The 22,573-nt window shown below is 33.8% G+C and overlaps 2 protein-coding genes across 2 annotated transcripts; one reads left to right on the forward strand and one right to left on the reverse strand.

The window, feature by feature from the left end:
- Window positions 1-383: 383 nt before the first annotated feature.
- Window positions 384-1,238, reverse strand: LOC145035869 (uncharacterized). The gene has a single exon (XM_078984371.1). It carries the CDS (start codon window positions 1,236-1,238, stop codon window positions 384-386), a length of 855 nt encoding a protein of 284 aa, XP_078840497.1.
- A 13,342-nt stretch (window positions 1,239-14,580) lies between these two features.
- On the forward strand, window positions 14,581-18,562 carry LOC145037125 (protein LONGIFOLIA 1-like). The gene is made up of 5 exons (XM_078985701.1): window positions 14,581-15,047; window positions 15,782-15,822; window positions 15,919-17,169; window positions 17,291-17,420; window positions 17,787-18,562. The coding sequence occupies exons 1-5, from the start codon at window positions 14,918-14,920 to the stop codon at window positions 18,491-18,493; spliced, it is 2,259 nt and encodes a 752-aa protein (XP_078841827.1). The 5' UTR covers window positions 14,581-14,917; the 3' UTR covers window positions 18,494-18,562.
- The last annotated feature ends 4,011 nt before the right edge of the window (window positions 18,563-22,573 follow it).

A 22,573-nucleotide genomic window follows, 5' to 3' on the forward strand; every position in this document is an offset into this window, starting at 1 on the left:
ACTAACTGATCCAGCATCGGCCTACACACCCTGTTCACGAGATCCATGACCGTGGATGGGGAATTGGTGAGCCCAAACGGCATCACCACAAACTCGTAATGCCCATACTGAGTCCTGAAAGCTGTCTTCGGTATATCCTCATCCCAAATTCTCATATGGTGATATCCTTACCAGAGATTGATCTTGGAAAACCAAGACGCACCCTGCAGTTGATCAAACAAATCATCGATCCTTGGCAACGTGTAATGGTTCTTCACTGTTAGTTTGTTCAGCTTCGTATAATCGATACACATCTTATACGAGCCATACTTCAATTTCACAAAAAGGATTGGTGCTTCCCACGGGGAATTGCTCGGAAGTATGAAACCTTGATCTACCAGCTCCTAAAGCTGCGTAGATATTTCCTGCATCTCAGGTGGTGCCAACCTGTATGGTGCCTTTGCTATCAGACTGGCACCAGACACCAAGTCGATGTGAAACTCCACCTGCCTCTTCGGAGGCACTCCTAGTAGCTCTTCCGGGAAAACATCCCAAAAGTCCTGAACAACTGGCACACTACCCACATTTGTCGCGGTCTCAACCCTCGTATCAGAGATATAATCCAAAAATCTTGTACATCCCTGTTGCAAAAAATTTCTAGCCCTCGTAGCTGAACAGAGAGTCAGCCTATACGAGGCCCTATCACCATGTATCACCATTTCTCCCCCACTTGGGGTTCGAACCCTCGCCAACTGATGCTCACAATCAATCATGGCCCCGTTGGCCCCCGACCAATCCATCTCGACAATCACTTTCAGCCCTCGCAACGGTATCACGACTAGTTCAACACGAAACCTCACACCAAGCATGTTCAGGACACAATCCCGATACACCCTTACATGACTAACGGTGCGGTCGTCTGCAATCTCTACCTCGAGTGGGGATTCCAGAGTACCAGGTGCGTCCCAAAACTTCTTACTAAGCGCAAGAGGCACGAACGATAGGGTAGCACCTATATTAAACAAAACATGAGCCGACATACCATTGACCGAAATGGTCCCTAAACAAGCATAAAGTACACATAAATCATACAATTCATAAAGAGTAAAGAATAGAAGATACAAACCAGCCACAACGTCTGGCGCTGCCCGAGCCTCCTCGGTGGTAAACTGAAATGCACGGCTCTTCACCGCTGGAGCATCCGCCTTGGCAGGGCTGCCATCGTTAATCCTCAACGTGGCAGGTGCAAGCGCCACCATTGGTCCTCCCCCCGCCTGCAACCTCGGGCATTCGACCTGCTTATGACCAGATTGGTTGTAGTGAAAACTAATCAAGCCCTCTTGGGGCAGTCCCTGCTCAAGTGGCCCTGTTGGCCACATGCGTAGCATGCCGATCACGTCATCCGAAATGCTATACTGTGCGGCTAACCACACTTGGCGCGCCGGCCCCGACCCTGGTAGCCTCTACTAGATGAATCCGAGGTCTTAGGCTTTTTAGCCTGACCCACTGCCGTCTGTGCCTGCTCAGGCTTCCGCTTGGTGCGGAAGTCTAACACCAACTCCCGCTCACGGGCCTTCTCCACCATCTCGTTCAGGTTTTTGCACCCTGTAAAGTTCACAAACTCCCGAATATCATCCCTATGAATGGAATTATATCTCGTCCTCTGCATGTCGTCATCAGTAGCGTACTGTGGGATCAATAAAGATCGTTCCCAAAACTTGGCGGTGATCTCCACCATAGTCTCGGTGGTCTGCTGAAGGTCATGAAACTCCCTCACAAGCCGTTGCACCTCAATCATTGGTCAAAACTCCAGATCAAACCGTCTAACAAACTCGACCCATGTCATCTTAGCCACCCAGGATGTTCCTCCTTGACTAGTAACCTCGCCCCACCAATCCCGAGCCTTGTCTCCCAACATGTAAGAAGAAAATCTAACCTATGATGCATCCAGTCAAGAACTCGTGCGCTGGGCGTTTTCGATATCTGCCACCCAGCATCGGCTAACGACGGGGTCTCGGACCGCGAAAAACTCTGGCACCCCCACGCGTTGAACTCCCGGAATAAGGGAATTCAGGCCCCAACCTGGCTCGCAACAATCTCCACCCTGAATTCCCTAATTCTCTCCTACATGATCTCCATCATACCCTCTTTTACCATCCCAAAGATGACTGAGGTAGCGTCAATGATGCCCTTGGTAACCTCGGTTGCAATAAGTTCAGGCAACCTTTCATCAATGACATCGATAGTATCGCCTAATCCAGCCCTAGATCCATATCCGGATCCTGTTCCCTTACTCTAAATCGTGTCACCACCATGCTAAACTGAAATGTCATAAATCACAATGATCAGGTTTTCCATAAAATGGATCTTCCCACACCCGTCTTCCTTGAAGTCATTAGATCTAGCATCAGTTCGGGTATAGGTCCTGTGCTTTCAGTTCGGGTATAGCATCACCGGTCTTCCATAAAATGGATCTTCCCACACCGGTCTTCCCAGAACTAAAACATATCCTACAAACTACTGCATTCATCAAATCTCAGGCTATCCTAAGATATGTTCTACTCATAAAAATCATATTAATTATAACAGTTTTCCTTTATGCATGCAAATTATACATAGATAAGGATCAAATAGACTTTTGAATAAAAGATTCTACCCTAGGTCCACAACCAAACAAGGAATAGGAAATAAGGCTAAATCAATGATTTTGAGGCTATAAGATCCTACCCATATACAATTTTAAAAATATACACATAGCAAGTTTTATATAATCAACAAAGTGCAAATATCCGTTTAACATGGCTAACACATTAGGGAAACTACTTACTTGGCTCGACTGATCACGCGCGTTGCAATCTCACCTTTTCATTTCTTTTAAAACCCTTTTATGTTATTTTTGAAAAAAAAATCTACCATTTCCTCAGTTTGAGTCTTGATGCACCCGAGGGTGTGCCTGAATCCCTCAAACCAAGACTCTAATATCAACTTGTAACGACCTAAATTCTCAAAAGAAAATTTTCATTTTTAATTAATTAAACACATTTCCAATAATTCAGAACAATTGTTTTCAAATCCACATTGATTACAAATTATTTAAAAACAATAGAGTGTCCTGTAAAACATCGGTGAGAGATTGCACACCGCATCATCACGCCTTGCCTTTGCCCTTGGGCTTAGATGTACCTGAAACAAATCCACAAATTATAAGCTAATGCCTAGTGAGTTTCCCAGAGCATATCACACATACACAAGCCACGTAACACATATCATATTAGTTATAAAGCTATCTCTACCACATATCCCTACATAAGGATGTTATGGGCTCCCCCATGGTCTTTCCCTGCTGGACAACCATGGGCAACCCTACATGGTCTTATATTCAAATGTCATGGGCTCCCCCACGGTCTTTCATGAAAACGTAACATAATCACTAGCATACAACCTATCATAGAGCTAAGTACCACATATCATCAAATAGGTCGGCCTTGGAGCCTTAGACCCATTGGTATGTCAAGAAGACTCACCTCTCGAATCCTGGAATGGTAAGCTGATGCCAGATATGTCCCACGCTGCTTCTTCTTAACTACATATAATCATCAAATGATTAACTTACACCATCCCATAAATACCCCCAAAGTCGATCCTGGTCAAAGTAAAGGTCCTCAGTCAAGGTCAACAGTCCATGTTGACCTCAACTCGTCAAGTATAACCATCCACTCATCGAGTTCATCGCATAACTCTTCAACTCGTTGAGTCACTAAAGTGACTCATCGAGTCCCCTAATGTTCGATGCTGCAAACTCTCAGCTGTAAACCCCTGGCCGTAAACCCTTTGGTCGTGAACTCCTTGGCCGTAAACCCTTAGTCGTAAACCCGACTGGTCGAGTCCCTTAGGGTAACTCACTGAGTCCCCCTTCCTGTTTGTTGGTTGAGATTATACTCCAAATACATGGATTTTGAGGGCTTAGATTTGAAGCGCTAAGGTGCCTAGAAGGATAAAGTTTCCAACTTTACCTTCTAGAACCGTACCAAATGCTCCAAGGTCCTTAATGAAGGTTGGAAAGCCCTAAACCTTATCCATATGGTCCAAAACCCTAGGGATCTGAAATCCCTTCTTTTAGAAAGGTGTGTAGTTCTCAAAACATTCCAAAGGCTGAGGCTTTATCGACATGCATGTCCAATACATCTCCTTAGGCCAAAATGGACGAAAAGAGGGAAACATGCCATAAAATCTTTGCATGGTGTCCTTTCTCGACCAAAAGCCAGATCTAGCCCACCTTGGGAACATTTCGCTCTGGAGATTCATAAATTTGCCAAGTTTATGAATCCCATGCACGTATTCAACAAGAAGAGTAGGAAATGAGGAGTAAATTCAAGATCTAGCCATATACTTTGATAAAAATTGAGTCTTGAGGACTTACAGCAGTCCACAAGGTGATTAAGCTTAAGGATGGGTGCTTGGTTTGTTGTATCTTCTTACTATCTCCTTCTTCTTAAGCTTCAAAGGTCACACTAGCTCACCAAAATGGATGAGAATAGGGATTAGGGATTGCACCGACGTTCTTAGGGTTTGGAGGCTGATGGGAGGTCAGTCTTAAAGCTCATAAGGAGATTATATAGGGTGCAAATGGTGGAATTAGGGTTTCCTTATTACAGTGCCTACTCGTCGAGTCGACCTTCCGACTCGTCGAGTAGGGTGTAGATCCTACGTCCCTGAAATTCCCTCTACTTGACGAGTTGGTCTCCCAACACGCCAAGTCCACACTCCCACAACCCTAAATCTTAATTAAGTTTATTAATACCTAGAATGGGTGTTACATTTACCTCACGGTTTTGGCAGTTGCTACAAAAGTACTTGGGAACCAAACTCGACATGAGTATAGCCTATCACCCACAAACCGACACGCAAAGCGAGATAACTATTCAAATGCTGGAAGACATGTTGAGAGCTTGTGTGATAGACTTCGGTAAAGCTTAGGATACCTATTTATCACTCATCGATTTCTCATGCAACAACAGTTATCACTCGAGAATTAAAGTTGCTTTATTTGAAGCCCTCTATGGACGCAAGTGCAGATCACCTTTGTGTTGGGCCGAGGTGGGTGACACTCAGCTAGCTAAGGATAGGTGCCTAACAACACTCTTACCAGCCCTGATATCTTATGGGAAACAACAGAGAAGATCGTTCAAATCCGTGAATGACTAAAGGCATACCGTGACTGAAAAAATAGTTATGTGGATAAACGACACAAACCCCTGGAATTATAGGTTGGTGACCACATATTGTTGAAGGTCTCACCCTGTAAAGGATTGATATATTTTGGAAAACTTGGGAAAATAAACCCAAGATACATAGGGCCATTCGAGATCCTTGCCAAGATCAGCCGAATAAACTACAGACTTCGACTACCGAACAAACTTAGCAATTTGCAACCCTCTTTCCATTTGTCCAATTTAAAGAAGTGTCTATCCGATGAGATTATAGTCATTCTACTTGATGAGATCGAGGTAAACGAGAGTCTCCACTTCGTCAAGGAACCTATGTAAATCATGGACAAGGAAGTCAAAAGATTGAAGCAAAGCTGCATACCAATAGTAAAAGTTCGTTGGAATACCAAACGAGGACCTGAATTCACCTGGGAACATGAGGATCAAATGAAACAGAAATACCCACACCTTTTTCCTAGTTCCTAAGAACCCACACAGAGTGCAAATTTCGGGATGAAATTCCTTCTAACCGGGGGATGATGTGATAACCATCAATTGTGGTCAAACAAGGTCAACAGAAGTCAACCATGTCAACTCAACTCGTATTAGGATTTTAGGAGAATTGTGATATTTCATAATGCTTCTAATGTACTATTGACAAGTTATAATATAAAGTACCTCTCTTATTGCAAATTATTGAGTCTAAACCCTAATTAGGGTTAGTAACATAAAGATTCGATAATTCAATTATATATTATTTAGTTATAAATAATATTCGAAACACAATGTAGTTGAGTTCGTAAACTTTATACTACATGTTCATATCAAATATTACATATACAAAATTTTGGTGAATTCGTCACCAAATGCTTTTATACCCGACATAAAAATCCAAATTTTAGCGGAAAGAATTTAAGACTCAACCTAACCTTCATGCAACATATTATTATTTTTGATGATACTGATTTTATAATCCAAATTAAATATTTATACATCATTCACACCATATTTCTTTAAAAAAATACCACTCTTTTTATAAAAATGCCAAGATTTTTATAAAAGAAAAGAGAGCTGACTTAGGATTTATAAAACTTCATACGAGACAAAAATTTTCTCTTCTTTTCCCCACAAATTTTATTATCCAACATACATCGATGCACTCCCACCCCCACCACCCTCCACCCCCCTCTTCATCTTCATCATTTTCTTCATCTCTTCATCTCTCCTTCAAGAAGACTTCATATCTCTTAAGGCTAATCCTCCACAAGTTGGTTCTTCATCTTTTGATAAGCTTTTCTTTATTTATCCAGTGATTATAAAACTAAGTATACTAGTTTTGTTACAATTACACGCATTGATATGTGTTAATATCCATAGGGTAATTGGACATTTAAGTGTTCTAAGCTTGAAAACCCTTATTTTCATCTCTTTATCCACCAAGAAACACACTCAAGGTGACTTCATACCCCTCATTTTCGATTTATCCAAGTTTTTAGGGGGGATACAAGCAAACTTGTATAATAACACAAGTTGTTATGCATGCTTCTTCTTTATGTTGGGTAAAAGTATTATTTGCATGAAATAATGTTATTACCTAGTTACATGAACATTTATATGTGTTTGTTTAAAATGCAAAACTATGAAAAATGAGTATAAATATGCCACATAAAAAGGGTCACAAAAACAAAACTACAAAAATTATGTTTTTTATGCACACTACATGGGATTTCTAGCAAAAATGGTCATAACTAGGTTATGTCACCATTTTTGTAAGATTTGACCCAAAATATATTGTTTTAAACATATAAGGTTAGTTTGACTTAACCTCCATAAAAGGGTAAAAAAATAAACTTTACAAAGTTTATAACTCAATATTGACTGTTTAGTGACCTAAAAAGAGCGAAAACCATAAAACTGATTTTTAGCATACCATTGGTTCATATACTTTGTTTGATGTATAACATATATTTTATGAACATCTAAACATGTCGTCCTTTATTTATACATACATATATATATATATATATATATATATATATATATATATATACATATATATATATATACATACATACATACGTGTGTATATATGTACAACAAAACATTTATGATAAACTATAATGGGTGTAGTTTATGTGTCATTAACATTATTTTATCATTTTGGAGCAAACAAATAATTATTTAAAGGTATAATTATTTCAGACTATGTAATCATTATGGAAATGTAATATTTCCATTTACAAAAGGATTTTCATTACACTATACGTAAACCTGTTGATACAGTTATGTGAGACATAGTCTTCACCGTACCTATCAGAGTACACACTAAAGTCCTGAATTATAACCAGGATCTCGGTAAGAGAATGTGACACTTGTGTATAGATCTATACAAGACTGAAAATCGCACACCTAAACTGTTACTTATAGCTAGACTGGCAGGTCTAAAGTGACAATTGTCTAACATTTCGACGCTAAAGAATGTCGTAGCAGGCCAACTCTAGTTTTAGCATGGTTGTAATAACTTACATAGGGAATCAACAATACATTTGTTTTACAGGGTAACTTACATCCAAAAGTTATATATATATATATATATATATATATATATATATATATATATATATATATATATATATATATATACATACACATATATAACTACAAAATACCATTTTAAGTATAGAAGCACTTATATATTTTTGGTCTTAGGGTTTTTAAGGCTATTACTCATATTTAAGAAAATATTGGATTTTCGGGGATCAAACACTATTATTTTACAAGGAAAAAGTTATAGATTTTCACAAACAAAATACTTATGAACTCACCAACTTAATTGTTGACACTTTTTGAAATTACTTGTATTCTCAAGAAATCGTTAAGCACGGAATCACAAGGTTTTGAGGATGGGACGTTACGACGTCACATTGTTTACTTATTTCATAATGTAATTGGTATTCAAACAAACAATATTTGGATACAATGTAATATTCCTAATTATATTTATGATGACTGTGTCGCTTTGATAACTATTATTCATTATGTTGTGATATTGTTCATGAAGTTATCCACCCCAGACGTTTCTGCCATCCTGGTTTGGGGGTGTGAAATATTGCACCTCATCCACTATCAATCCAATCACATGTTTTAGAAGAACAACGAGAATTTTTGTAAGTACCTTGTGTATACATCTGATTAAACTGATAAGGAGATAATCCCCCAAGTTTAAAGGATCTGCAACTTTGGGGATTAGAGTTATGAATAATGAATTGCATCCAATGATCCTAGTTTCTTTAAAGTGCTTAATATATCTTCAGCTTCCATGAGGTTCCATTTAGTTTTGAAGAGGTTGCAAATGATTTTTAGAGCTTATGCTCTTTACTTTGTGATGTTAATATGATTCCTGTTGCTAATGGTTTTCGTTTCAACTGGATTTCAGATGGCAAATACCCTGTGAGTACCTTAAAGAGGTTGCTAGAATCAAAAGCCCTTAAACCAGACTCTGATGTGCAAATCAATTGGTCAAAGGTTGTCCCATTGAAAATTGGATGCTTTATATAGAGAGTCTTGATGAATAGAATACCGTTGACTGCAAACTTGGAGGTAAGGGGTATAAAGTTGAAACGGATATATGCCCTCTATGTAATAAAAAAAAGAAACATGTGATCACTTATTGATTAGACGTGAAGTCATTATGGAGGCTAGGTCCTGGATTTTCAACTGGTGTGGCATCCATGTCACCACGTTCAATAACGTGACAAATTTAATCTAATTTGTGACAAGTTGGGAAACTTGTGAACGTAAGAATAAAAGGATAAATGCAGTAATTTATGGAATGTTATGGTTCATATGGGTTAGGTAGCAAGAAACAATAAGGTTTTCAACCAGACGAATACAAATCCTACAAAAATTGCAGATGAAATGGTCTCTCAAACATACGTGTGGTTCAAATATTGAAATTCTGATGTAAAAGTTAGATGGATTGATTGGAGTATATCTCCATTTTGTTAAACACCATATTTTCATCTTTGTACCGACTCATGTCTTAACTACTTGCTAATAATTTACCTTTCATTATATATATATATATATATATATATATATATATATATATATATATATATCACTAGGTATAAGACCCATGTACTATATAAGTTCATTTTAAAGAAAAAATATAAAATTCTAAACATTTGAGAAGTTTGAATTTATAAGAAAAAAATATATGTTAAATTATTAAAATTAAATTGTTTGTTTTTCTTTTAAATTAAACAAATAATTTAGATAAATAAATAAAAAAAACTAATAAAAGTTTAATTTAAAAATTTTGAAATTAGAAGAAAGCTAATTAATGAAATTGATTTGCATTTATTATTATCTTTATTGCAATTATTATATTTAAATATTATGTGGAAATTAATAATAAAAAAAACCACAAAATGCCATATGAAAAAAATAAATTGAAAATAACCACAAAATATCATGTGATTAAATCAATAAAAGTGTGACATATGATAAAAAGTTATTTATTAATTAGGAATGATTTGTCATTTCCTAAAAAAGAAAACTCTTTGCAAACCATATAGACCAATCATAAAAAACTTATTATTATTATTATTATTATTATTATTATTATTATTATTATTTATTATCATAGACTCCTCACTCCTTCAATATAACCTTAATAATCAAGACCGGTATTTTGCTGCAACAAAGAGACATAACTTCCAAATTATAACTCATTTGACGCCCAAAAGATCACAAAAGAAACTCAACAATCCATAATGGAAAGCCTAATCTTTCCCTATTAATTTCAGTGTGAATTGGGATCTGAGCAAACAAGGCATGTGCAATTTAGGTGACTTTTGATAACTACATCAACTGGCAATTTTGAAATTTGATAATCGACACATTGGGATTGACTTTTCGAAATGAAATTTCCAAGGAAGATATGCACAAAGTCTTAAAAGATAAAAGAATTAATGGAAATCATGAAAGACCCAATAGGGATGTTTCTTGGGTGAAGGGTTATTTCTTACCATGTTCATGAATCTTAAAAAAAGGCAATTAACCATATAATAAAAAAATAATCGGTGCCTTTCTTACCAAGTTTAGATCTAGACAGCTTTTATGCTAAATCATGTGATGAAAAGGGTATGTGAAGGAATCTTGACCTACAAACCACATTTATTTAATTAATACTTGTAACATGGTTTGTAAACCATTTTATATATGTTCAAACCATCTTTAAACACCTATTTATAACACTAAAATAATGTGGAGACAATTACCTCTCAATTAGATATAAGTTGCTATCCCTTTTAATTGAAGTAAATCCAAGAAAACCATCAAATTCAATATCTTTTTCCATCTTAAAAAAAATTATCACAAGATAAAACTATAATCCCTCACATGTTTTGCATTAATCAAGCAACATAAGTACAATAAATTGATGGGCTAGACCTACTAACTCATAGATTATATATATACCAATTTCTATGATAAATACCAATTTCAAACATCAATTATAAACTTTAAAACACATATAATATTAAATTATATAGGCATGATCTATCTCTTAAATATAATATTAGATAAGAATATATCTAATGTGTTGATGCACATGGTGATTTAGTGGGGGATAAGCTTATAGAGAAAAGAGGTCCTCATGTGCCCTATAGTGGTATACAAAGGGGTTCTACCTTCTTGGAACATAGTATACGAATTCGCAATGATGAATGATTGAAAGTGATGGATACTAATAATTGGCATGCTAAATGAAACTAAGGTAGGCAGCCCTCATGTGACTTATCCCCTTAAATCACGTGATCATGCACCCATGGCCCTACCATCAAATTCAACTATCACCCTGTACCCCAACCCCATACAAAGTTTGGAGGTCATATTTTATATAATGCTAGATAAATTACAATGAATAAAATGAAATATGAGTCATTGTAACATGAAATTCAAGGTTTTTTTAAAAAGTTTAGGGTTAAAGATAAGGTATAATAATGTATTTATCATGACATATTTTTTATTTATTTATGTCTAAAGTGTTTTGTTTCCATTTTTTCTTATTACAACATTATATTTCAAAAAAAAAAAAAAACTTGGAATAATTTGAATAAAATCGTACATCCGCGTTTTTGAAGTAAACAATGGAGTTACACCTTAAAGTCATCACCTAATTATATAATTATATATATTTTTAAAAACATAATATCGAAAAAAAGCTGAAACTAAAATATTGTAATAGAAAGAAATAACGGGATAACAAACAAAATAACAAAAGTAATATTCTATAATAAACTATAAGAATGGTTAAATAAAAAATAATAAGAAACTTTTATTTGTTTGTTTATTTATTCTATAGCACCAATGACATAGCAAAAATAAGCCACAAAATCTTGATTTCACATCTATGTCAGCAAAGTCAAAAGTACTAGGGACATCGGTGAAACTTAAAACCATTAAAATGGTTAAGTATTGCTATAATTTGGTAAAAATTATCCAATTTAATTACCATTACATACAAAAAAAAAAAAAAAAAATTAAAACCATATTGCTATAATAGAAAAAATAAAAATATTATATAATAACCAAATAAATAAAAGTAGATTGTAAATTTTTATATTTAACCAAATGAAACTAGGCGTTCAAAGTAAGGTCTCATGATTGGGGATGTAAAATACATGTCTTAAAACATGACTTTAATGCGAATACTGCTAGCATTAGATACAGGGAATGTAAATAATGTTTCAGACATGCACTGTGTATATGGTCGTCTTAAATACATATAGATAACTATTAATCAAAGTTTATCCAAAATAGTTAAACAAAATAAAATAAAATAAAAAAATATAAATAATAGGGGGTAATGACAAGTTGAGAGCCTAAGAACATGGCAATAAAAGAAAAAGTTATATGTAAAGAATAAGCAAGAGGTGTGGGGAGCCAACCATTAATGATTTGTACCTTGTGCATTGAAACTTGTACTTCTTTTCACAATAGAATGTAGTCTAAAGATAAAACATAGAGTGTACATTCAATCAGTAATAAATAATAATAGATAGATATTATCATAGTTGTACTATTAGAATATTTTCACTTATAGTAAAAATACTAAATTACCAGTTTAATAAACCTTTTTCATAGAATGAAGTAAACAACAATCACAATATTCTTGGAACTTTTCAACTTCGAGTAAAAAAGTAAGTAAAAATACTAAATTACTAATTTAATAAACCTTTTTTTATTGAATGAAGTAAACAACAATCACAATATTCTTGGAACTTTTCAACTTCGAGTAAAAAAGTAAGTAAAAATACTACATTACTAATTTAATAAACCTTTTTTTATTGAATGAAGTAAACAACAATCATAATATTCTTGGAACTTTTCAACTTCAAGTAAAAAAAAAGGAGTTTTTGATTATAATAGGATGGGTAGAAAAAATATTTACTATTTTAGTGTTCTTTCAAAATTATTTACCATTTTAGTGTTTTTCTTTTTTTTCTTTTACTTTTTAGTTTTCTTTTCAGATTTTTTTTAATTTAAATATCTTATTTTTCTTTTTTCCTTTTTTATTCCTCCTTTTTATTGTTTTTCTAATTTTCTTTACTTTTTAGTTTCTTTTCAGTTTTTTTTTAATTTAAATATCTTTTTTTTTCTTTTTTATTCCACATTTTTATTATATATATATATATATATATATATATATATATATATATATATATATATATATATATATATATATATATGACAACTTTCATTTTAGTTTTTTTTTACTGTTTTTTTAAATATATGTTTTTTTATTTGTTTTTTTCTGTATTATTTAAATATCTGATTTTCTTATACAACCTTTTTATCATCAAATTTTAGCTTCAACATTAAAAAATCATCAAAAACCACCACTATAATCAAATTTTAAGGTGCAAAAATTCCAACATTCACATACAATGTTTTTAAAGTGAAAAAAATCTCAACATTGTTTCTTACAAAAAAACATCACAAAAAAAAACCCAATATTGTTTATTACAAAAAGAAAAACATCACAATTAGCTTCATCTTGAACCGGTAAAAAATTATTACTTGTAAAAAAAATAATAATAACAAGAGAATAACTATAACAAATACCATAAAAATATTATTTTTTTAAATTACCTTGGTATAGACGGACATCGTTTTCGATTATGTCCCGTTAAATCCGCGTGCTCGAGAATGGTTGGAGAGTCATCCACTTAATAGATGTCCGTCTATGCCAAGGTAATTTAAAAAATAATATATATATTTTTTACAGGTAATGATTTTTTACCGGTTCAATATGAAGCTAATTGTGATGTTTTTCTTTTTGTAATAAACAATGTTGGATTTTTTTTGTGGTGACATTCACCTACAATGTTTTTTGTAAGAAACAATGTTGAGATTTTTTTTTCACTTTAAAAACATTGTATGTGAATGTTGGAATTTTTGCACCTTAAAATTTGATTATAGTGGTGGTTTTTGATGATTTTTTAATGTTGAGGCTAAAATTTGATGGTAAAAAGGTTGTATAAGAAAATCGGATATTTAAATAAAACAGAAAAAATTAAATAAAAAAACATATATTTAAAAAACAGTAAAAAATGATAAAAAAACTAAAATGAAAGTTGTCATTTATATATATATATATATATATATATATATATATATATATATATATATATATATATATATATAATATATATATATATATATATATATATATATATATATATATATATATATATATATATAAAGGTAGAATAAAAAAGAAAAAGAAATAAGATATTTAAATTTAAAAAAAAAAACTGAAAAGAAACTAAAAAGTAAAGAAAAATGAAAAAAACAATAAAAAGTGGAATAAAAAAGAAAAACAAAAAAATCAGATATTTAAATTAAAAAAAAAACTGAAAAGAAAACTAAAAAATAAAGAAAAAGAAGAAAAACACTAAAATGGTAAATAGTTTTGAAAGAACACTAAAATGGTAAATATTTTTTCCATCATGATCAAAAACTCTAAAAAAAAGTAACAACTTACAAGGGTAGTTTGGTAAAATTAAGAAGAAAACCAACAAGATCTCCTTAAAATCGTGAATTTATTTAGGATCTATGAGAGATACATATTTTCGTTTTAACATTATTAATAGGTAAATACATGAACTTTTGTATATAACTTGATCACCTGACAATCTTCACATGAAGAAACCAGACTCTAGACCCCACCTACATTATTTTGTCCACATGGAAGTGGAAGGCCAGTGCACATATGACCCTCAACCCCCACCCCACCCCACCCCACCCTAGCCTACCCTACCCACCTCTCATAGTTATGATGTATATATATAATGCCAATCCTTGATTCTTGAGTCCTAAAATATGCCACCAATCCAAAATCCCACATCGCATTATTGCTTCGAATCCGAATTCTACATCTTTTGAGCCCAAAAACAGTAGCATTCAATCCTTCCATTTCGAAGAGAGAGAGAGAGAGAGAGAGAGAGAGAGAGAGAGAGAGAGAGAGAGAGAGAGAGAGAGAGAGAGAGAGAGAGAGATTAAATATATAAAAAATAAGTTCGTTCTGCAAATCCTCTGTACATCATTCAGAAAAACAGGAGAAAATGGTAAACGGCAGGTTGTAAATATCGGTGTATTTAATCAAAGAAAAGAAGACATTTTTGTTGAGGTGTTTTGTATTTCCAAAAGAGGTGGTGAAAATGTCTAGGAAAGGTATGTATACGTTAAGAGAAGATAAACAAGAGTTAACGAAGCAAATAGGATGCATGAATGGGATTTTTCAGCTTTTTGATCGACGTTATCTACTTGGCCAAAAGAAGCTACCTCAAGGTAAACATATTACACCAAAATATGTGTGTGTTTTTATTGTCTTTTATCAAGATTGTAGTTTGTATAGATAATATGAACAAATATCGTTCCATAATTTGGATACATTACAGAAAAATCATTATATCGTTGACGGTTTTCTAGTTTAACCATTTGTTTTGATTTTTTATAAATATAACGATAAAAAGTTCGTGACATCTACTATTCATGATATAATGGTTTTTATGTATTTTAGCTAAATTGTGGAATGATATATTTGTTGATATACTAATTGCTATTTTGATACAAGAACAAAAATATCCTTCCACAATTTGGCTAAATTATTGAAATCCATTATATCATGGACAGTTTTCAGTTTTGTAGTTTAATTATTTGTTTTAATTTTTTTCAAATAGAGCCATAAAAAGTTCCTGATTTTAATTAACTATTTTGACATGAGATAACATGTTCATAACGCTTAATTTTGAAAAAATACCAGTAAAACCTCATATAATAAAATTATCGGTGAAATGCTCTTATAACATATCAAAACGGTTAATTTATTAAAAAAATAAGGTAAACTTTGTAGTTTGATTAGAGAAATCAAAAAAAATATATTAGTGTTTAAACAACACAACTGCTCAAAATATCAAGGTTTTTATTTATTTATTTATTTATTTTTTGTAACGTTTTCATATATAATCACATAATCGACATTAAGATTTTGGTGTCTAAAATCTTTATAAATTGTTGTTTAGGTGGCAAAAACGAGATCAACAATGAATCAGAGAAACCAAAGGTAAGACCAAGATTTTGATTCATAGATTCATAGTTTATAAAAAAAAAAAAAGTAAAATATTTCAAATCTAAAACTAAATTTTGATAACTTTTACAGGAGAAAATGTCAAATGAGAAACACAGAGTATCTACTGAATCATCAAGAAACTCGGTTTCTTCTTCTACTTCATCATTAGATTGTAGTAAAAGACTTCAAACAGAACCCTCTTCATTTTGTCCAAGCATCATGTCTGAACCCTTGCCTCCAACTGTCACTAAAGATGATATCAAGAACGTAGTCAAGGATTCAATGACTCGAAAGCCTCGAGTAGTGTCGGTAAAAACTGTCGCGAAAGATGAACGAAAAGGTCCCATAATGACACATATTGATTCCCCAAGACCTGTTTTATATGAAAGAAAAGATCAAAATCTTGATAAGCTTAAAGAAATTTCAAAGGGTGTTAAGGAGATTTCAAGGTTTTCATGTGATGGAAGAGAATCAATTTACAAGCTAAAATCCGTCGCTAATATTAAAGAGATTCCGAGGTTATCTTTAGATAGCAAACAAAGTTCTATCAAGAATTACAAGAATACCCACGAAGTATTAGTAACAAACAAGCGACCACCTTCAAGTGTTGTCGCAAGGTTGATGGGTTTAGAAGCTTTGAATGACGTCATCAATGGAGGTGAGAGTTTAAAGACAAAACCATGTTTAGATGACACTAAAACATCGGTTTCTCATTCAAGATTATCAAGCAACAAAATGGCAATGACATCACCTCGAATTCCACTAGAACCAGCTCCATGGGGAACCCAGAAACAAGCGACTCATAAGAAAGCTTCTAGAGTTGACCATGGCTGCCATTCGGTTTATGGTCAAATCCAAAAAAGAATGAATGAAGTTGAGTTTAAAAGTTCGGGAAAAGATCTGAGAGCTCTAAAGCAGATTCTTGAAGCGATAGAGAGGACAAATATGAAGTTGGAGAAAACGAAGATCCAGAAAATAGTTCCACAAGATTCAATGGTGATTACAAGTCTTCCAAACGTCAAGAAAGTCAACCTTATAGATAATAAACGATGTGTAAAAAACTTAACTCCTATTGAAACAAAAGCTAAAAAACCGGTGTCACCTTCAAGAAACTCGGGAAATGTAAGCCCGAGATTGCAAAGATCAAAGAATGGAGTCGAAAAGCAACCGGTTCGTGGGAATAGAAAGCAATCGAAAGGGCAATTGAGTAATTTTAGCAGTCATGTAAGAAGTTTAAGTCAACAAAGTGACACCGTTTCATTCCCTTCGGAGAGTGATACAAGTGTAGCTTCACAGAATGAGTCAGAGGTTACAAGCAACGATTCAAGTCAAGGGAACAAGGTTAGTTTAGTGCATTTAAAATTTGTTAAATAAAATGAAGATATATTGAAGTTTACATAAATGATGTTATTGAGTTTATTTTTTTAATTTGCTAATATGTTTTATATTTTTTGTTTTTTAGAATAAATTTGCGGAAAGATTAATCGAGTATAAGACAATGGCTGAACAACCGAGTCCTGTTTCGGTTCTTGATGCGTTTTACACAGAAGAAACAATGTCTCCAATGAAAAAGAAATCGTATACATATAAAGGTACATTTATTGTTTGTTGTAGCATTTACTTTATTTTTTTTTCGCATTACAACATTGTACTTTCAAAAATCTATCGAATCATAGAAACGTCATATATATACAAAGCAATTTTAACTGTTATAATTAGCTAGATTTTTCAAAGTGTAATATCCTAACAAGAAAAAAAAGTACAATATATATATTGTTCTAATAAGAAAAATTATTATCGTTCAATGCTAGAATTGAGTAGTTTTTACATAGTATATTTCTTTAGTAAGAAGAAAAAAAGTGTAATGAAAATAAAATAAAAGTAAGATGCTATATATAATAAACAAATAAATGAAAGTGTGTTGTTATTTCTTACTGATAAACATTTGTTCTTCTTAGATGATGAGGATTTGCACTTTGATGAACAAGAATGGAGTCAAGTGGGAATAGATAACTTGGTCGAACTAAATCAGTCCCCTTCAAGGGTAAAAATGCAAAACATAAATCATCTTGTTCGTCAAATTGAACTATTAAATTCCACAAGTGATGAAGTCACCATGAATCCACATGAAAATGGAGATAAAAAATACATTAAAGAGATTTTATTAGCCTCTGGTTTTTTCAAAAATCTTGATTGTGCTACAACAATCGTTCAACTTCATCCAACAGGCAACTTGATCAACCCTGAGTTGTTCAACATTTTGGAAAAAACCAAAAATACCCATGAGTCCAAATCATCAAAATCCGAGAAAATGAGGAGAAAGATGATGTTTGATAGTGTTAATGACGTTCTTGTGCAAATATTAAGGAAAAAGAAAGGAAGGATTCCAAATGGAGAGAAGATATTGATGGAATTGTGGTCAGAAATAAATAATCTCCAAAGTAACAAAGGGAGTGAGCAATATGATGAAGTATTAAATATCATAGCTATGGATGTGAATAAAAAGTCAGAAGATTGGGATGATAATTGTAATGAGATTCCAAATTTGGCTTTAGATATAGAACGTCTTATTTTTAAAGATTTGATTAGTGAGATTGTGAACTTTGAGGTAGCTAATCTACAAGATGGGCCTCGGAAGCATTGTAGGAAATTATTTATTATGTAGACATTGACTCTTGTAATTGGGAAAATGGTGGTATAATTATAATGATATAGGATGTTGAATATTTGTATATTTGTTGTTGTTTATGTTGTTTGGGTATCATTTTTGAGGAGTGGTAATGGTTATATGAAAAGGGTAGGAGGTTAAATTATGTTTTGGGTGGAAAGATTCAAAAGATTGATAAGTGATGTGTGTTTTTTGTTAGTGTTCACATATTTGTATTATTTCTGCTTTGTATTCGGCCCATATATTGGGTCAAAACATGATTTTGTATGTGATTTTAGTATATATCCACATTAACGAGAAAATATAATTATCTTCTCCAACCCTATTTCCATCTCTAATAAAACGTTTTTCCATGACAATAAAGATGCTAAAGGCATTCAACTTGACAAAGAAATTCAAAATATTATTATTGGCGATACTACCGTCACAAATGCGTTGCACCTAAATTAAGACAACTTTCGACATTCTTGATAATATTGATGGTGCGGTCTCATAAAAAAAATTTCGTAACATACGCTATCAATAACTTATCTATAATATTTGATTACATACTATGACATCCCAATTTTTACGGTTAGAAATACCTTTTTATTTATGTTTATTTTAAAACAGTATTTTTTATATTGCAAAATTTGTACCATAAAAAGTATTTTCGAATAAATGTTTTTATTTTTTATAAAAAAAAAAACTTGGGATGTCATTACTGATACGAAAAATATAAGCATAAACGTAATCATTACATGCATTACAACATCTTTTATAACATAACATATATTTTTTTCGAATCTTTTATCGGATCCAAACATCATTATCTTTGTACTACTTCCTGCGATACAAAGAAACTGAATGGATCAAGTTGGAAAACCTAGTGAGTGCATAGAGTTTTCAACCCAAATAATATAGTAAATATATATGTTTAATTATCAAACAATTCACCTGATTACTCACCCCCCCTTTTCTTATATATCCATTCCTAAATACCTATCCTAAGGATCATCATAATCATCGTTGTTGACAGTACTGTTTTAGGGACTCCGCAATACATGTTAGTCCCCAAACTAGAGATCTAAATCAGTAATCAGTGAAGTAATAACAATCAAAATAGAGTGTAGAAGGAGTAGAAGAGAAATAACATCAAGCATGCACACATTTATAACTCATAAATGTCAGGTACACCTTGAAAATACACACACATATGTCGATGTTCATTAGTACATCTGACACATTGACAACCCCTTTAAATACTACCCACACCAACACACATGAGTGCAGCCGTACACACATGTGCGGCCGCACACAGCGTGTGCGGCAGCACACACATGTGTAACCGCACACACGTGTGTGGCTGCACACACACATAGTCTAAACCAAAGCACCACTATACTACATGCACTACCAACCTACTAAGATTTATACAGGAAGAATGCCTAGCCCAAACCACAATAATATAGTCTTTCAATCTCCCCCTTGGTTTGAGGCTAGCATACACATGATCTTCAATCTGTTGGCTTTTCAAACAGCTTCAAACCGGACTTTCCCATGGAGCCCATCAACAGTCTTCCATTTATGATGGTGGCAACCATTCCAGTGAACTCTTTTGCAGCCGCCTCCATGACATCCTTTCTACATATAGTCTAGTGATGAGACAGAGTGTGGATATCCCTTTCCCTGAACCTTAGAAGATCTTTAGCACTTATCAGCCTCAAGACATGTTCTCTATCCTTGAATTTTATTACAGCAGTGGCAGTTTCATCGTCGTAAGCCCATAATTCCATATTATTAAGGTATCCCTCACGGAAGTGGTGAGGAATAGGAATTTCCTTCTGTTGTTTAGTCGTTGGCCAAAGAATAATCCTCATAGGTTTGCCTGATTCAGGATCTAGAATATCTTGATCTTTTCTATATAAAGCTCTTGCAGTCTTCATTTTTGGAAAGTTTTCTCTAACCTGTCTATCAAGAAATCTTTTGAAGTTTGTCGCGCCGGGATCTTCAGAGGGATTATAGAATGGGGCTCTCGAAAGTTCAGCAAGATCCACTTTGGTCCATGAGTTAAAATCATGTGTGCTCTTGTAGTACTCAGAAATTCCTAAGTTCCTTTTCACAACCCACATGTTTAACTCGGGATCAAATGCCCACATTTTGATTCTAGATCTGTCACCGAACTCGTCACCAAATTTTCTCTTTTTGAGATCAGTCACGGTTAGGACAGGGTTTTTGTCTCTGCGATTCTCGTTTGAATTTTTCAAGAAGAGTAACCCTTCGCTTTTGTTAGCCATAACATTCCTCTTTCCCTGTTTGATTGTGATGCGGGCTCTGCTGCCTTCAGGTTCCTTTACAAATCTATCGACAATTGTAGTTGTTCTAGGAGGAGGTGGATCAACTAGAAGATCGCCTGAAGTAGATTGTGTGGGGGCCATGGGAGGATCCTCAATTCCGTGTGGTTGCTGAAATAACGCTTTAACTTTATCCGCGAAAGCATCATACAGAACGTTCTTCAAATTGAAGTAGAAAGCAGTCATAGAGCCACGATTCGTCTGCAGATCCTTAATCTGTTTTGTTTTCTCTTCATCCCTTTCTTTAAGCTCTTCTACGTGAGAAACGAGTTGTTTCAGCTGAATGTTCTTTTCAATAAGTTCCTGCCCGAGAACACTAATTTGTTCTCGAAGTTCTGACACAGTAGACTTGTCTTCACCTGAATGCTCTTCCTTGAAAGATATACCTTTGCCACGAGAAGAAGAGATTGGACTGTGTTGAGTAAGGTGCTTAGCCAATCTGATTGAGGCTTCATCCAGTGAGGGTCTTGTAGGAGAATATTATGGGATAAAGGATGAACCACCTGTCTCAAACATTGTGCTAGGGCCTTCATTTGATTGTATTGGTGGAGTGAAAACAGTAGTAGTGGTAACAGTGGAAAAGACCTGAGGTGCATGGCTGACAATGGGCACCTCCAGACTTGTATTTGATTGATTTCTTTCTAAAAAAGACTGGGAGGTTTGGGACTGAGATGATTGAACAACAAGAGGAGCAGAAGTAGAGACAGTTGAAACAGAGGGACGAATCTCTAAATTCACATCTCTTTGACCTGAAGAAATCTCCAAAGGCTTGGAAGCAGAGAGCAAAATCTTGAGAACATTACTGTCTTCCTTAGTCTTGGTTGCTGAAGAAGCAACTTCATTGACCTTTCTAAAACAGTTGTTGTCAAACCCCGGAAATGGACCAAACTCGTCATCGTCAATATCGAGTTCAATGTTTGTAGGGATATCATCACTGATCCCGGTGAAATTTATCTCTTTCAAAAACTCCACATCATCATTAAGATCTTCATCATTTTCTTCATGGATAATTTGTGTTTCAACTTCCACATAATGTAGTTGATCATGATCCTCAGCCACTACAACTATAAGAGAAACATGAGCCTCTTTAATTTCCGGCTCAGAAGTTGAAATCACAATGTCTTCAGTCTCTGTAGGAATAGATTGATCTTCCGAGTCTAACTGATCAGTATCTTCAGAAAAAATTCCAAATTTTATTAAGGGAAATTTCCCTTCAAAAACAAACTTTCCTCCTCTTTTCTGTTTCATTAAACCAAATGCACTTGGACCAACATATTTAAGATCTAATGTCTCATTTCCTCTTTGTAGCTCAGGATGCATGGCGTTGAAAATAATATGAAGAAATCTTGGGTACATAAAAAATTTGTCTCACTTGTTTCCTTCAATATTCAGAACCAGTTCGTGCAGGATAAACTTTGAAAAATTAAATTCAATTCCCGAAGCTGAAGCTGTGATGGCTCTTGTATTGACCAGAGAGATTTCGTTTGCACTAGGTCTCCTACCAAAAATACAGCTCACAAATACATGAGCTAAATATTTCCAGCAGGGAGGAAGCAGTTTATTGATGGTAGGAGGAAATGTTCCCTCATACCTCATGTGGTCTAGAACATCTTGAGTTTGATGCACATCAATTTCCATTGAATATTTTGGTCTGTCATCAATTTGAAGTGATTCTCGAATAATCCTTTCTGAAACTTGAATCTTCTTTCCTTGTATTGTGGCTTCAAGGTACTTTTCATCTTTG

The sequence above is a fragment of the Lactuca saligna genome, chromosome 3 (assembly GCF_052625555.1).
Source record: "Lactuca saligna cultivar CGN05327 chromosome 3, ASM5262555v1, whole genome shotgun sequence".
Classification (NCBI taxonomy): domain Eukaryota; kingdom Viridiplantae; phylum Streptophyta; class Magnoliopsida; order Asterales; family Asteraceae; genus Lactuca; species Lactuca saligna.

What these genes read in the sequence shown, in the direction of transcription:
- LOC145035869 (XM_078984371.1), bottom strand. Translation starts at nt 1,238, where the DNA reads ATGGTGGCGCTTGCACCTGCCACGTTGAGGATTAACGATGGCAGCCCT.
- LOC145037125 (XM_078985701.1), top strand. Translation starts at nt 14,918, where the DNA reads ATGTCTAGGAAAGGTATGTATACGTTAAGAGAAGATAAACAAGAGTTA. An exon ending in CCAAAAGAAGCTACCTCAAG is followed by an intron (nt 15,048 to 15,781) that starts GTAAACATATTA and finishes ATTGTTGTTTAG; the next exon opens with GTGGCAAAAACGAGATCAAC. An exon ending in ATGAATCAGAGAAACCAAAG is followed by an intron (nt 15,823 to 15,918) that starts GTAAGACCAAGA and finishes TAACTTTTACAG; the next exon opens with GAGAAAATGTCAAATGAGAA.